We start from the raw sequence: 14,824 nt of genomic DNA, 5'->3' as shown, positions 1-14,824 counted from the left end.
CAAAAACAATCGTTTATTAGTTAAATCACAGCTTCGGTTTAAATAAAAGAACAGGCAATAGTGTGTTTAGTACAGTTAAAACCTGTCGCCCACGCGTATTGGTGTAATGCAATTTTCAAAAAAAATCTTTATTGCAACTTCGGCTTAAACACAGGGGGGACAGCCTGTCGCTACTTCGTCCAGCTAAAACAATCGCTCAGCCATTTTATTTCGCAGAAAACGTTTTCTTGAAAATAATATAAGGTGTAGCTACCGAACTGCAGTTAGCATAAGAATTATTGATGAAGAACATATATAATCAAACTGCATTTGGCTACTTCTACTTTTAGCCAGAGGTAGCTAAAAAGCTAGCTAGATGGTCACCACCCCAACGTAAAAATAAATATTATTGGCTAGAATAAAAGCTCTTCTATTAAACTGAATAACACCCGTAAAAAATAGAAATAAATAAAGCTAGTTAGCTAGCTCGCTTAAGGATGTGCCCTCAAAATCTTTATTCGTAGCCAAAATCTTAAAATTGGTGGTTCAAGATTTGTATGTGGCTAAAAAATAAATTTACCTTAACATCTGAAAACATACAGTTAACAAATATTACGAAAATAAAAAGCTTTTAGAAGATAAAAAGGTGAAACAGAGACCTACCAACGTAGCATTGAATACACAATTTCAAAATCGAAATGGCCTTTGTGGTTCTGCCTTACACGTTCTTCGTCGGCATGCCGAGAATATATCGCATTTAGTATTTCGTGCAGATATAAAAATTTAATGCGACCGTTACACAACAAGACTTTTGCGGACAGACAGACAAAACACGGCTATTATCGACCACTTGAGCGCGGTCTGTCATCAGTCAGTTAGGGCGCCATATTTTCCCCGATATAATTCCGTTTTTTGGTAGGCAGCTTCTGTGCCATTTTATCTAATGTTTTCGCGAGACCAAAACAACGTTACTCTTTGGATTAGGGAGATCATTTTTACTCCATAGGTGGCTACGTAGAGACGAGTTCTCGACGGTGGTGATTAGTTTGTATCGGCGAAAGTAACACAGTGGGGCAAGTCCACGGGCGTAGGTTGCTATTAGTTGACATTAATAACTTATTTTATATAAACAAAGAAATAGTTGCCTGGCGGTCGCACTATTGTGTCACCGTACTAGTTATAGAGATATAAAAATGTTGTATTTTTCATTCACCACAATAAAATGTCTTGTATCATGTAGAACTTTGTTTTTTAAATTCTTTTGGTATTGTTGATAGCTATCCTGCGATCATGTGTACGACCATGCATGCCTTCGCAGCCGAAATTAATTAACCATTACGTCATGGCGCCTCCTGTAAGCCAATCAGATTTTTCATAGATTGTTTTCTTCAAACCAATTACGATCCGCGTTTCCTAATTATTTTTTGGTGAAATTTTAAAGCGCTGAATTTTAATTTATCAGCTGAATAAAGCCTGACCGCGCTTTGCGGATACTAGAATAGAGAAAATATAGTTTCATGTCCTTCTTTTTTTACCCTTTCAGATAAAAGTGTTTCTCCATGTTCAAATTATTTCTCAAATGGAAATTGTTTTCTTGGACAAATGCAATTACTTAATTAACAGTTGTACCAAAATGAAATTTATCCCTGTAACAAAGAAATTTAGCAAAATAAGTTAACTTGCCTTTTTATTTTTTCTTCTGTACAAAGCGTCGACTGTTTGTACTTTTTTTCAATCAGTATATTTTTATAACCAGTGTTCTTCATTTTAGGAGGCTCGTGTATTTTTTGTACGAATATACTTTTAATTTTCAGGAAAGGCTATTTGTGTTATACAGGGCGACAATTTGTGCTCATACCCAGCAAGGAGGTTTTAAAAGAAGGAGAGAGAACTCTCTTGTTTTCATTGAAATCATCCGTTGCTCATGTTTACTTTTCTCTATTGTTCTCACATCGAATTCTGTCAATCAAAATTTTAAATCTCGTGCTTAAATTAATAAATTAGCCGTTATCTTTTGTTATTATTTGCATAAATTATGAGCCCCCGGTTATTTTCCCCTCAGCGGTAGATGCCTGGTAGTTGATAATTTTGTCGTTTTTGCATATCATAAACAAGCAATAAGCGAAATAGCAGGCGAAGACGTTAGAAATGTAATAGAATTGGATGATGACTTATACAAGATCTTTGGTGGGCCACGTCAGCAGAGGATACCTCGTAAAGTCAACGATGACATGTTTATTTTCTGCAGAAGAATCGGAAACATTATCAGAAAAGTTGTGAATTTGAACATTTTGTAGGAATATAAAGGATACACGAGAACGTTTTTAAAAGAAGGGTATGAGGGTCACCCTAATTGATCAAGCCTGGGTCATACTTTCACGAAATCTTGGAAATGAAAACTCATCAAAAATTCTCAAAGCTCAGATTATAAAAAAAGGGTGTGACAAAGCGAAAGCACACGTCACTGCATGTATACAAGTAGTTCGACGCAAACTTGCATCTCTAGCATCTGAGAAAAAAGAGAAGATGACTGTAGAATTATCTAAAAAAGGTGCACCAGCAATGAGAACAAAACTTAACTAATTGCCATAACATTACCTATAACTTGTTTTCACTTCAAGAAATATATATTTTTTCTATATATAACGTGTGTTTCCTAGCAAAGTAAGCATATAGTCCCTTATTATGTCTCTACTATTTTAACTTATTGCGTGTGAGTATATAAAAAAGACGTGTGGCGGATTCATTTGAAATGAAGATGAAAGAAATTCCGTTAGAGCAGTAATTCCCCGATGAAATAAATAAAAATAACATAGCAATAATAAAGTAGCAATCCTGAATTTTTTTAATCTTACCTATTTTTCGAGATTTGATGTTTTAAAAAAAATGTTTTAAATCAAAGTCAATATCGTACTCCACTAAAGATATTTGCAACAGATGTAACTCAAAAAACAAGACAATCATAACAAAACAACTTCTTTGTTAAAAGAGCGTAATGGAAAAAATGTCCAACATACCCCGAAAAAATATACATAAAATACACGTTGTTTTTTTTTTTTTATAAGAAACCTTGCTCAAAAAGTCAAAATTTTAAGAAACTTTTAAGAGACAAACTGAGAAAATCTCCAACATTAATGAACTTATGTACATATCACAGAAAAAGGGGAGGAAACAGAATAAAAAGAGTTTTATAGAGAACGTCAGAAATAAGAAACAACGAAATGAACTTCCGTATGATATTGTGCAAACATAGCATATGTCTTTCATAAACCAAAAGCAATAACTCAAAAAATTATTGTCAATAAAAGATTTTTTTACATTAGGGCTCAAATAAGGAAAATTAAGAAACATTAAGGCTCAAATAAGGAAAATTAGGAAACAATAAGGCTCAAATTATCAAAATGTTAAGAAACTTCAGGCTCAACCAAATGCTTAGGTTTCTTACAAAAGAAAGTGTATTGTTTCAATATATAAATAACTACTATAATAACTACAATAACTATTGTTCCACTCTGATTCATGAATGGGTGTTCCAAATTAAATCTCAACTTTATCACATCTTCGAAACCTTGTAGCCCAGTGCAAACACTGACGGACTTTAGGAATGACAAGAAAGTTAGAATATCTTCATTTTTCAAAACATATGGCAGAGTTTTTGCTGTTGTTTATATACGTATTGTAAACAAATGGTTCAATTCTTTTTCATTTTGACAAAGGGATGTATAGACACGTTTATTGTTATCCAATTATCACATATATACCAACTTTCTTCATACTCAAATTTAATTCCAGTATTTTCAAGTCTTTTCTGTTTACAACATAATTCATGCACACAGTTTTCATCCATATGAGGGTAAAATAATACAGTGTTATTACCCCACTGTTGAGTATTTTCGAATGTTTACGTTTATTCGAACGTTCTCGGAAAATTTGATTGGTTTTTTTTTTCACGTGACTAGTCTATATGACGCCGTATTAACCGACATCAAAACATCGTTAGAAAAACATCGATTGGAAAGCTTTTGGATGCAAATGTCCCCGAAGTTTATGTAGCCCAACACAGTGGTCACAAAAATATTGATTCGTTAAGAAATTACAAATCAGCTAGTACCACTCACCGTTACAAAATGTCAAACATCTTGAGCTCAAATAATAACCAACTTGACGTACATAACCAATCGACAGCTCTTAATACTTCCAGTTCCACGCAGTCTTCAACCCTCTCTTCATTTTTTTCCGGAGGAAATTTTAACAATTTTAACGACAAAGAATTGAATTTTAAAACTGTTTTGAAAATATTCTATTTTTAAAAGTTGTATTGTATTGTTTATTTTTGAACGAGTTGTGGATCGAATGTCTGTGTACGTTCGAAATATAAAGAAAGTTACATGGTTTCCACCTAAGCCTTGTTTTTGTTAAAAAACCCTGGACTCTAAAACCTTTTTTTCATTAATGGTTATGAAATAATCAGTGGGGTAATAAATGACTTATTAACCTTATTAGCCTGTCTATACGGGAAAATATAGACCTCTGTCACTCGCATGGACCTCACTGCGTTCGGTCCATGACGTCATGACCTCGGTCTATATTTTCCCGTATAGACCGGCTAAACGGTTAATAAGCCATTAGTATCGATTATTTTTTGACCTTTTCATCTCGTCTAACTTTCTTCTACATCCATTACAAATAAATTTAGGAAATACACAGGGATCTTCTTATTCCATAGCTAGATTGAAACACTTTACTGTAAATATCACAAGATTTAAAATTAACCGAATGTTTACTTTTGACAATTTTCTTCCAACACAATTTACATAGCTTTTGAATATACTCTGAATGTGATACAGACATGGTGACACACAGCGAAATTTAACTATGAATACTTTCAAAAAGGTGTCAAAGGAATTAAAAACGAAACAAAAAACTCAATTCAATATATATTCAAAACATACAGCTGGTGTAAGAAGGAAAGAATAAACAGAAACAGAAAATTTACTCCCACTGGGGGAAAAAGAAAAAAAAGTTGCTTAAAACTTTAATCTAAATATACATAATTAGAACTAATAATTATTTTCTTTTGTTATATTACAATAGAAAACATCACCGAGGGCTGCGACACCCTACTGAGAAATTGTCTACTTCGAGAGTAAAAAAACAATTTTATAAATAACTCTTCCTGACGAAACCTGCACAAAAACGTTAATCAACCCTTTAACTAACGTTTTCCCAGGAGGGGACATGAAAAATAGTTTAAAAGTTGTAAAACTTTCAGATCTCCCAAGGCAGCTTCTCGCACTTTGAAGGCACTTTACTCCTTACGCGTCCTTATGGAAGTCAAAAAACAAACTTCACCCTCATTAAATCTGGTAGTTCAACTAAACCACATGTTTTTCTGCTCTTCCGCATTGCTGAAGTGTGATTTTTAAGATTTATCTTTTCTCGTTAAAACACTCGTTTCAGAGTCGGTAGGTAACTATTGGGCCAAATCAGAGCCACGGATCAGTTCAAAAGGGCGCCGACACAATAACAAATTGAATAGAAAGTTTAAAGGGACACCGCGTGTTCTTTCTCCTTCTTTTTAAAACCTCCTTTTTAGCCAGCTAGCACAAGACGTTTAAGACAATAAATTCATTTTTTACATCTTTCTAAGACGTGTTGCTGTGAATTATAAATCTCGTCTAGAGACAGCGCATTTTTTGACGTCCAAAAGACAGTACTTTCTTAGTTTTATGAGAGAAGAACGTAGAAAGGTAGCTATTTAAAAAGGCCGTTACTAGACGTTTTATATTGGTCTAAAAGAGACCCAATATAAAACGTCTACTTTTCAAGATATCTGTTCTTGTTTTTCTTTTTTTTTTTTGAAAAAACACAAAAGAATATAAACAAAACAGTAGTTATTAAATGTTACTATTTCGTAATCCTTATTTTCCCAACATGTGTCGTTATTTTTTTGAACTTTGCTATGTCCTCTATTGTTTAAGAGAACTATATGTCAACAAAGTTTAGTTCATTAATGTGTTTCTTGTACTTTCTTGGTCCTTGTGCGTTTTTGTTTGACGTGTACAATGATGATAGTATCGCGTACATTAAATTTTAATCCATTGCTTTTAACGTTCATATTGTCCTGGTTACTTCTATTTTTTGTGGTGGCTTTACGTAAGCTAAACTTTGTTTCTTTTAATGGATTCCACAAGCGTTACCTTTTCTTTATCAACTTTACTAATGCATTTTTTAACTCCATATTTGACATAATTCTTGAGATTCTTTTCAAATAACTTTAATCTCGCAATCTTTTATTTCATAAACAGTTTCGTTTGTGCGTTGTTTTTGACAAAAAAAGTTTAGGATAGCTTGAATTTCTTATTTACTGTATGTAACATATAGAGTATTCAGAATTTATTTTTTAAACGTATTATATTTTTGTAAACATTAAAAATTAAAATTTCGTTTGCCGTTTTATTTTTTACAAAAATGAGTTTTGGATAGGTTGAATTTCTTATTTACTGTATTTAACATATGGAGTATTCAGAATTTGAAACGTGCTATGTTTTTGTTAACATTAAAAATTGAAATTTCTCACAAACTTCTTTTATACAACTTTTTTCGCAAGCAGACACAGATCTTAATGTAAGTTACTTACTAAAATCATACTAAAAAAGTTTTTCTTCGCATATTCTGTAATTATTTCATTTTTGTAATAGCAAACAAGTTGTTTAGAAATTACAATGAGCTGTTTTAAAATGTTCGTGTTTAAATGCAATTTTGGAAGTCTTTAAAGTAACGTTTTTTGGTTATTTTTAACGCACTCAAGGTTTTTTGCAACTTCGGTTCAATCATTGCTCACAGTATCCCTTTTCATGTAGCCTTTATGACATTTGTCGTACAGGACTGGATAACTTCATACAAGTTCTGCATTTTTTTTATTTAACTAATGATACTCTTTTTATTGCTGCCATTTTAAAAGATAAAATGTTAATAGTGCACACTTTTAAGCAAAAAAAACCAAAAAAATCTTCAGCCCACTGTTTTGTTTACTGTCGGTACCTTTGAAGCTTAAACGCGAATATGAAACATGTTAGATATTCGCGTTCAGCGTTTAGCATTTAGTACGTCTTCAATAAAAGCGTCTAGCACCTCCTGCTATCAACCCCACTTTGCGGTAAAGTGTGTTTTCGCTAAACGCGCACCATACTCAAGAAAATATACGCTCTTAGACGTATGGTGGAGCCAATCTTTGATTGAATCAAAATCGCCACAACGTTTGTGGCAACCCACATGCTAAGAGCAGCATTTTCCATTGTTATTCTGAAATCACCTGTTTCTATTGCATACAAAAGTAAAACAAAGTATTTTAAAATCTAATGTGAATAAAAAGTCATGGGGGCAAGGAATTGGGTTTTCAGTATGAATTTTACTTAACACTGTTTTTAATGGCGTCTTAACAGCAACAAAGTCGTCCTGAAAATAACGTCGCCGCACGTCATTTTTTTATCGACAGTGGTGAATAGGTATTGTACATTGTATAAGAAGTTAATTCTCTTCCATTGCATTCAATGAACAAATATATTTAAAGCTTTCTTCACTAGTCGCTATGAATTTGAATATTGTTGGTTTGGATATAATTATGACGAAACAATGCTTTTCAGACATAAGTATAAAATTATTTCTACATTGGTGTGTAAGGATTTTTTATTATTTTATTTTCAGCAAAATGTAAATGGCACTCAAGTCAAAAAACATGAAGGTTAATTTAAGGTAAAGATTGTTGTAATTTTAACTTTTGTTGTTGATGAAGTCATAATACCAACGCGCAAATGTTAAAAGTTTCAGGCTGGCTTCCATTCCAATTTTCGTAACGTTTTATTTTGTGTTGGCGGCTGGAAAGATTTTGCGGCTTCCTTGTTCTTTCTATTCTGATCTCAAAATTGTGCATGAAAATTCTCGACTGATGTTTGGAAAACTTAAAACCATTGACGTAAAAGGCGACCTTGACTGCGTGAAAAATTGTATTCTGCATGATTCGTGTCAATCAATAAACTATAACCATGAAACGGACAAGTGCGACTTATTAAACAGTACAACTACTGAAAGTGGCAACAATGGCACTAAGGAAATTGGATGGACTCACTATGAAACTGATCCTGATGATAAAGAGGTAATTTCGGCAATAATTCACACCTGTTGTTTATTACTATTTATTTATTTTTTGCCTATTTTCTATATTTTTTTATTTATGTTACATATTATTGTTGCATATAATATTTTATTCTTTAGGTCGGAAACGTTTGCGCCACTACGTCACCTTGTAAAGGTCATTATTGTGAAGATATTTGTGAGTCTCCTGGTTTTAATTGCACATGTACTGATGGACACTATGGAAAGAGATGCGAGAAAGGTATTTTATAAGACGCGTCACCTTAGTATGTTGGGCGCAAAATAATTGTAGATTTAAATTAAAAGTTTAAGTGAAGTTCTATCTTTTATTACTTTTGTTTCAATGCATTTAATTTGATTCAATTAGCAGCGGGGAAGATGGGGCGTGGCGGGGGGAGCGTAAAGCGCCTACCACATATTTAGCTAGTCATAACTTATGTTACACATGTGATATAGTGCTGAACTTTTATTTGGGCTTGTGATTGAATAAAGTGTTGCATAATGTTGTATTCGTTATACACATACTATTATTAAGTATTTATACAAACGCAAAGAATGGAATACAAACGAGATGTGAATAGAGTGACGCGTTTCATGTAACTGACGTCAAACATCATTGCATTGTTTTCTTTGCCTTGAACATCTCTAAATTATATGGATGTGCCAAGTGTAATTGCGTCAATAATTTTGGAAACCGTACCATTCTATCGTTATCGTTAATACAGAATCTTGCAGATATGACGTTGGAGTCATTTTCATTTTACACAATTCATAAGGCCATCAAGAATCAAGATCATAGCATTAGTAACACACGAGTGATTGCATTTTTCCAAGAAATAGCAAAATGACGATGACATTAAAAAGTTTTTTTACAGTGAATGAGTTTCTATTAATACGTTTTATTACCCGGGTAAATTGGCGGCATTGAAATTTTCGAAAATCGCACAATGTGATTGGTTAGAACTTAAGTCATAGCGGGCAATATTCCACGACATTGCCTGCTACCATAGTAACCGTATTTAAAGTTTTAATATGGTAGCAACAGAAGTGAAACTTACTTTTATCTTTTAAGAATTCTATGTTGTAGCTGCAATAAATGTTATGTTTACATGATATTCGATTTTAAAAAGTATATTTTTTGTTCAAATGAACGTTCCATATTCCCATAGTTTCTATAAAGACATGGTTTCTACATCCTGCTTATAATGTTATATTTGTTGTCGTACAATCAAGTACCCGAGTAATAATCCATATAATAACTGTTTATTTCGGGCAATACCTTCAAATATTGACCTCTGTCGCGTATTACCCTCACAAGCTCGGGCAATACTTTAACGTCGGTCAATATTCTTCGGTATTGCCCTCATAAACAGTTATTACAGGGTTAGTATAACTGTCCCAGGTTTAGCTATTTAAGCATAATTATCCTATGATATAGGTTTTTCTTGTATTTTCATAGATGTCAGTATGCCTGTACCGTCGTGCAGATGGTTAAAGGAACATTATCCTGCCGCAAAAAGTGGAAATTACACAATTAAACACAATCAGTTGACTGTATTTTGCGACATGGAAACTTCCGGAGGTAAGTAATTTATCTGATAATTTGTTTGGGCTGTGACTCTATTCACAGTAATAAAATCCACGAACGTTTTAAAAAAACAAAATTCACAAAATAAATTCTTCTTGGCATTCCAACGTTTTTTTGAAAAATCACAAAAAAAATATTCTTCATAAAACAGTTCAAAAGCATTTCACATGAACAGTAAAAGGTAATTTAATTTTAATACAATTTTATGCAATTTTAAATATTTTTATTCTTAACAGTACTTTCAGAAATAACAAATGATCTTGCATTATCCTTTATTTTACTTCAGGGGATTTTAAAATCACATAAAATAAAGCTAAAAACAACGTTCTAAACACAAAGGGAAAATGCGGTACTGCCACTTTGACAAATTAATTATATTTATATTCTCTAAATTATAAGTCTCTATATTATAATACCCGTATAAGTCTGTCTGTCACGCAAAATGGTACCACCAGTAGCGAGACGCAAGCAATGTGGTATAAAAAGGACGGGCGAACCCGTGGATTGTTTTACGGGCCACCTGTTAATATCACCAATTGCTTCCTAAGAAACCTAATTTTATTTCACTAAAGTTTTATTGCTTTGTTTACTAGGAGGTTGGACAACAATTGGCAAAGTGATCACGAATGGTTCACCAAGCGATAACGAGCGCACTGGAGGACACATATCTGGCGGTGTCGCCGATCTTTACAAAGTTTCCACAAATCGTTTTCTCCTATCTTCTTCTGGTTTTAAAGAACTCAGAAACATCATTAACTTCACCCAATTTCGATTTTACTGTCACAAATCTGGTCACAACAGAACCATTCACATTGTAACTGCAAACAATGCAAGTGGATACGAAGTGCTTAATTACTTAGATGGAGATACAGACACCCGTCCTGGTTCATGTGGATCCTACATTAGACTTGTCGATGACACGTCTATTACTACGTCACAGTGTGAAGTATTGGGCAGAAATGGTTCTTGGTCAAGGGAAGGCGTAACAAAGACAGCAAGACTTTACGACCATCTACTATATATTTACAACCTCACCCACATAAACCTAAGGCACGATCGACTGGAATGTGATGATTTTTTCAAGACCTCTACCCATTCAACAGCCGGGAAGTGGTTTTTCTTCGTAAAATGATTGACTAGCTTCTTCAATGTTTTGCATGATTGCAGACAATGCTTTAATGTCACAGAGAAGCCTATTTGTCTTCATGTTGATAGCTAATATTTGCTAAAACTTTCATGACGTTTATTTGGAGAGATTATTTTTCGTTCTTCTTCACAATCAAGATACTTCAATGTCAGAGATTTCCATTCGTCAAATTTGATCAATTTTGTAGGAATTTGCTTTCAAACATTGATGTTAAACTTCAGAATCTGATTTTTGATTCTTTTTTATCTAGTGTAGTTGTATAAACGTTTAATTCGTTTATGCTTCGGGTAGTTCTGTTTTAGTTTCACTTTTAGTTTTCACTCAAGTTAGGTTAATTTACTTTTAGCTCCTTTTTGAAAATTCTAATTTTTTTGGTCAAGCGGTTTTAAAAAAATTGCACACATTTAGATTTACGTTAAAAATCGAACCCTAATAAACAAGATAATTATCATTTGTATGTGCATGGAATTGTACCAGTATTGAATGTACGAATAACAAAGAAAGTTTTTCCGCCAGAATTTTAGTTTCGCAAAAAAAAGACTATTGTGCGAAATTTTGAAAACATTTTTAAATTCAAGGTATGTTCTTTTTTTTGTTTGTTTGTTTATTTGTTTTTTGTTTTATTGTTAATTTTTTTTTATTGTTAATTTTTTTTTATTGTTAATTTTTTGTTTATTGTTAATGAAGTAATTTTCTTAAATTTTAACTAAACGCACACTTTACTGATTTTAAAAACTTCAAATTCTAATTAAAATACAATAACAAAAATATTATTAAACACTTTACTTTAGCACTTAAAAATCCTTTAAGAATTGTGATGTGTGTGTTATAACTTAATATTCATTATCCTTTTTTGGAAAGATCTTTAAAGAAAAATGAGGTTGTGGACAACCTAAGAACGGAAGTTTAACGGGACTCAACTAACTAAATAAATTTGTCAAATTTTACGTCACCTTTGTATCGATTATATCGCATTTATCCTTACGTTTTTTGTAAACATTCGACATATTATTGCGGCATGCTGATTTCCATTAAAAATATCCTGTGAGAATTCTTAAATGTGATTGGTTATTCTCCAAATTTTTTACTCACAGGTAAAAATTAATATAATGGAAATTCGCTTGTAGTAACTATAATATACACAAACATAATATTTTTTACGCTAGTGAAATGCATAGGAATGCACGTTGTTTTTTATAAGAAAATCATTTTTTGACCTGAGGCTCACTTTTCTTAGTAAAATACTTGAATTTAGGCTCAAATGTTCCTAAATTTTCTTTTGTATTCATTGAAAACTTTTTTGTTATCTTTATGATCAAACTTTGTTAGGATGTATGTTTGACTGAAAAAGAGGCACTTGATTGTGTTGTGTTTTGAAATTATGGTGATTTAATAACTGTAAATGTAAATAATAAGGTCTCCAGGAAATGGATTTTATCATGACGCGGCTGGGAATTTTCTTAAAATCTTCTTAGCATCTTGAGGTTTTTGACGCTCATTTTCTTATAAAAATTTTCTTATAAAAAAACGTGTATGTATTTAATATAATATATATAATGATTTGCATACATTCACTGTTAATAAGACTTTTTATTGCTTCACTTTTTCCCAGTCCTGAAAATTGATTAATTCGTCTTTAAAGACAGTTAAATTGATCTAATAATCACACATAAGATTTTCTATGCGATATAAGATACTGTCTTGGTACACCACATGGTAATAAAAAAAGGAAGTAAGTCATCTACCTTTTTGAGTTTATTCAGCATCTTTTAAGGATTCCATTTTTATCTCTATGATAATAGACGTACTTTATTTGTAAGTTCAAAATGATAACTAATATTCCTGCGATCTTTCAAAAAATATATAGAACCATACGGGTTATTACATCGAATATCGAGTTATCTTGATGCGCCATTTTAAATAAAAACTCCTGTGACGTCATCGCCATTTCCGCTAACGAACCACAAATAACAAAGACGTAGTTTTACCGACTTTGTTTTGATCGCTTGCGCTTAGTGAACTAATTACTACGCCCAATTTTTTGAAAAAATCCAAAAAATTTGCGGCCTCGTCATGCCGACGACAAGGGTCATTTTGATATTGGATTTTGTCGTGGTAAGTGTTAGGTTTGTAGGCTTCTGTTTGACTTTTTTGTCTTCTAAATGCTTTTTTTGTGATATTTGTTTCACATGCTAAGATAATGCATTAACACGTTTTTATTAACACGCAGAGTTATGTTATTACATAACATAACTCTGCGCAGGGTTGGAAAAATGGGGGAGTCAAAACTGCATTACATTAGCTTCGAACAATAGCATTTACTATTTATTAGATTCTTGAAATATTCTCAGTTTTTTGGTAACATAATTATTTTTCACGGAAAATTGAAAGTGTTCGAGGGAAATTAAAGACAGACATTTTACGAGGGTGTCTTTGAAAAGGCAATCACATAATAAATATGACTTCAATTTCCCTTTGGCTAAAGTGAAAGTAAAACGTGTTAAAATGGGTAAAATATTTGTTAAAATAGCCGCTTTCGGCCATTGCAAGATATAGCATCAATTAGAATAATTGTACGGAAACAAGGACAGTGTAAATATCTGGTTTTTACAGTCCCATAACTCTGTGCAGGGTTGGAAAAGTGGGGCGAGTAAAAAGAGCATTACATTAGCTTCGAACAATAGGATTTACTTTTTTATCATTAAAATTGGCAACATAATTATGTTTCACAGAAAATTGAAATGGACATTTTACGAGCGTATCTTTAGAACGGCAATCACATAAAAAAATATTACTTTAATTTCCCTTATAGAGAAGAACTTAATAAGTTAAAGAAAAACGTGTTAAAACGGGTGATATATTTGTGAAGATGGCGGCTTTTGGCTAGAAATAGCATGAGGTGAACAGTATTTTGCGGCCGATAAGCTGTTAAAGTTCTGCTTTGACATGTGTGCATATCACGTTAAAACAGTCGATAATGTGCTAGCTAAAATATGGACAATGTCCGCATTATGGTAGAACCCGCTCTACGGTCCGAAAAGATAAAAAAAATCGGGAAAATAGAGCGTACGCGCGTCACATGTTACTTGATAGAAAGTCATATGTTACGATCTTCAAAAAGTCTTCTGGTTTTGTACGTAGTGCTCTAGTAGCTTCTAAAAAAAATCGGCAATGATTTTTTTGTAAAAGTTCCTGTAATAAAAAAAGCCCTTAACATTATACACGTTGAGATTTGTGAAACAAAGTCACCTCATTCTGTCGTTTTTGTTGCTGAGATAACAGTAATCCTTAGTAACTGGGGTTTACCATGAAGCTTTAAGAAAACATTCTCGCACTGCAAACTCACACAATTCATTTTCAATTTTATTTTAATACTTACTTCGGACTTCATTTCTTCTTATTTCTTGGCATTCATCACTTAGTATTAACGCTTTTAACTGCCACTCTCCCTCATTTGCTAAAAAGATCTGCGGTCCATAAACAATTACCTAAATTATTATATTTTGTTGACATATTCTCTTCCCTTTCGTGGGCACTAGTTCTTTTTTCTGCTTGCGAAATATCTTGAGTCTAGGAATATATCCTTACTTAGTTCATAGTAGATTAGAAACCATAAAACATAAAATGTGTGCATATTCGTAGAAACATCTGCTAAGAACTAATAATGTATTCCTAGAAATAGAATAAAAGGAATTAATCGTAGCAATAACTTAGAAATAGAAACCTTTCAAAAGCGTTTTTTATGCAAAAGAATTTGAAGCAACAAAATTGATGTAATAAATGTGTATTTACTGTGCATATTTCCGTTATGTTTTTTGTTTAGATTATTGAGTTTATTATTTTGTGCGCCAGTAAGAACATTGTCCATTAAGTTTCTAACTCTTTGAAAAATTATCATTAGTCGTTTGATTTGACATTAAGGGCTATATATTTAAAATTGATTTTATCATAAGAAT

At 32.4% G+C, this 14,824-nt stretch overlaps 1 protein-coding gene across 2 annotated transcripts; it reads left to right on the top strand.

The window, feature by feature from the left end:
• Nucleotides 1-6,521: 6,521 nt before the first annotated feature.
• LOC130647247 (uncharacterized) lies at nt 6,522-12,424 on the top strand. Of its 2 annotated transcripts, none has more exons than XM_057453032.1 (6): nt 6,522-6,606; nt 7,687-7,734; nt 7,804-8,134; nt 8,254-8,374; nt 9,593-9,715; nt 10,315-12,423. In XM_057453032.1, exons 2-6 carry the CDS (start codon nt 7,697-7,699, stop codon nt 10,851-10,853), a joined length of 1,152 nt encoding a protein of 383 aa, XP_057309015.1. In that variant the 5' UTR covers nt 6,522-6,606; nt 7,687-7,696; the 3' UTR covers nt 10,854-12,423. The 2 variants fall into 2 exon arrangements, with proteins under 2 accessions (XP_057309015.1, XP_057309016.1); XM_057453033.1 differs by having other exon boundaries at nt 6,572-6,606; nt 7,810-8,134; nt 10,315-12,424.
• The last annotated feature ends 2,400 nt before the right edge of the window (nt 12,425-14,824 follow it).

The sequence above is a fragment of the Hydractinia symbiolongicarpus genome, chromosome 6 (genome assembly GCF_029227915.1).
Source record: "Hydractinia symbiolongicarpus strain clone_291-10 chromosome 6, HSymV2.1, whole genome shotgun sequence".
NCBI classification, from domain to species: Eukaryota; Metazoa; Cnidaria; class Hydrozoa; order Anthoathecata; family Hydractiniidae; genus Hydractinia; species Hydractinia symbiolongicarpus.
Note: the sequence above shows the minus strand (reverse complement) of the source record. Positions and strands in the feature narration are given on the sequence as shown.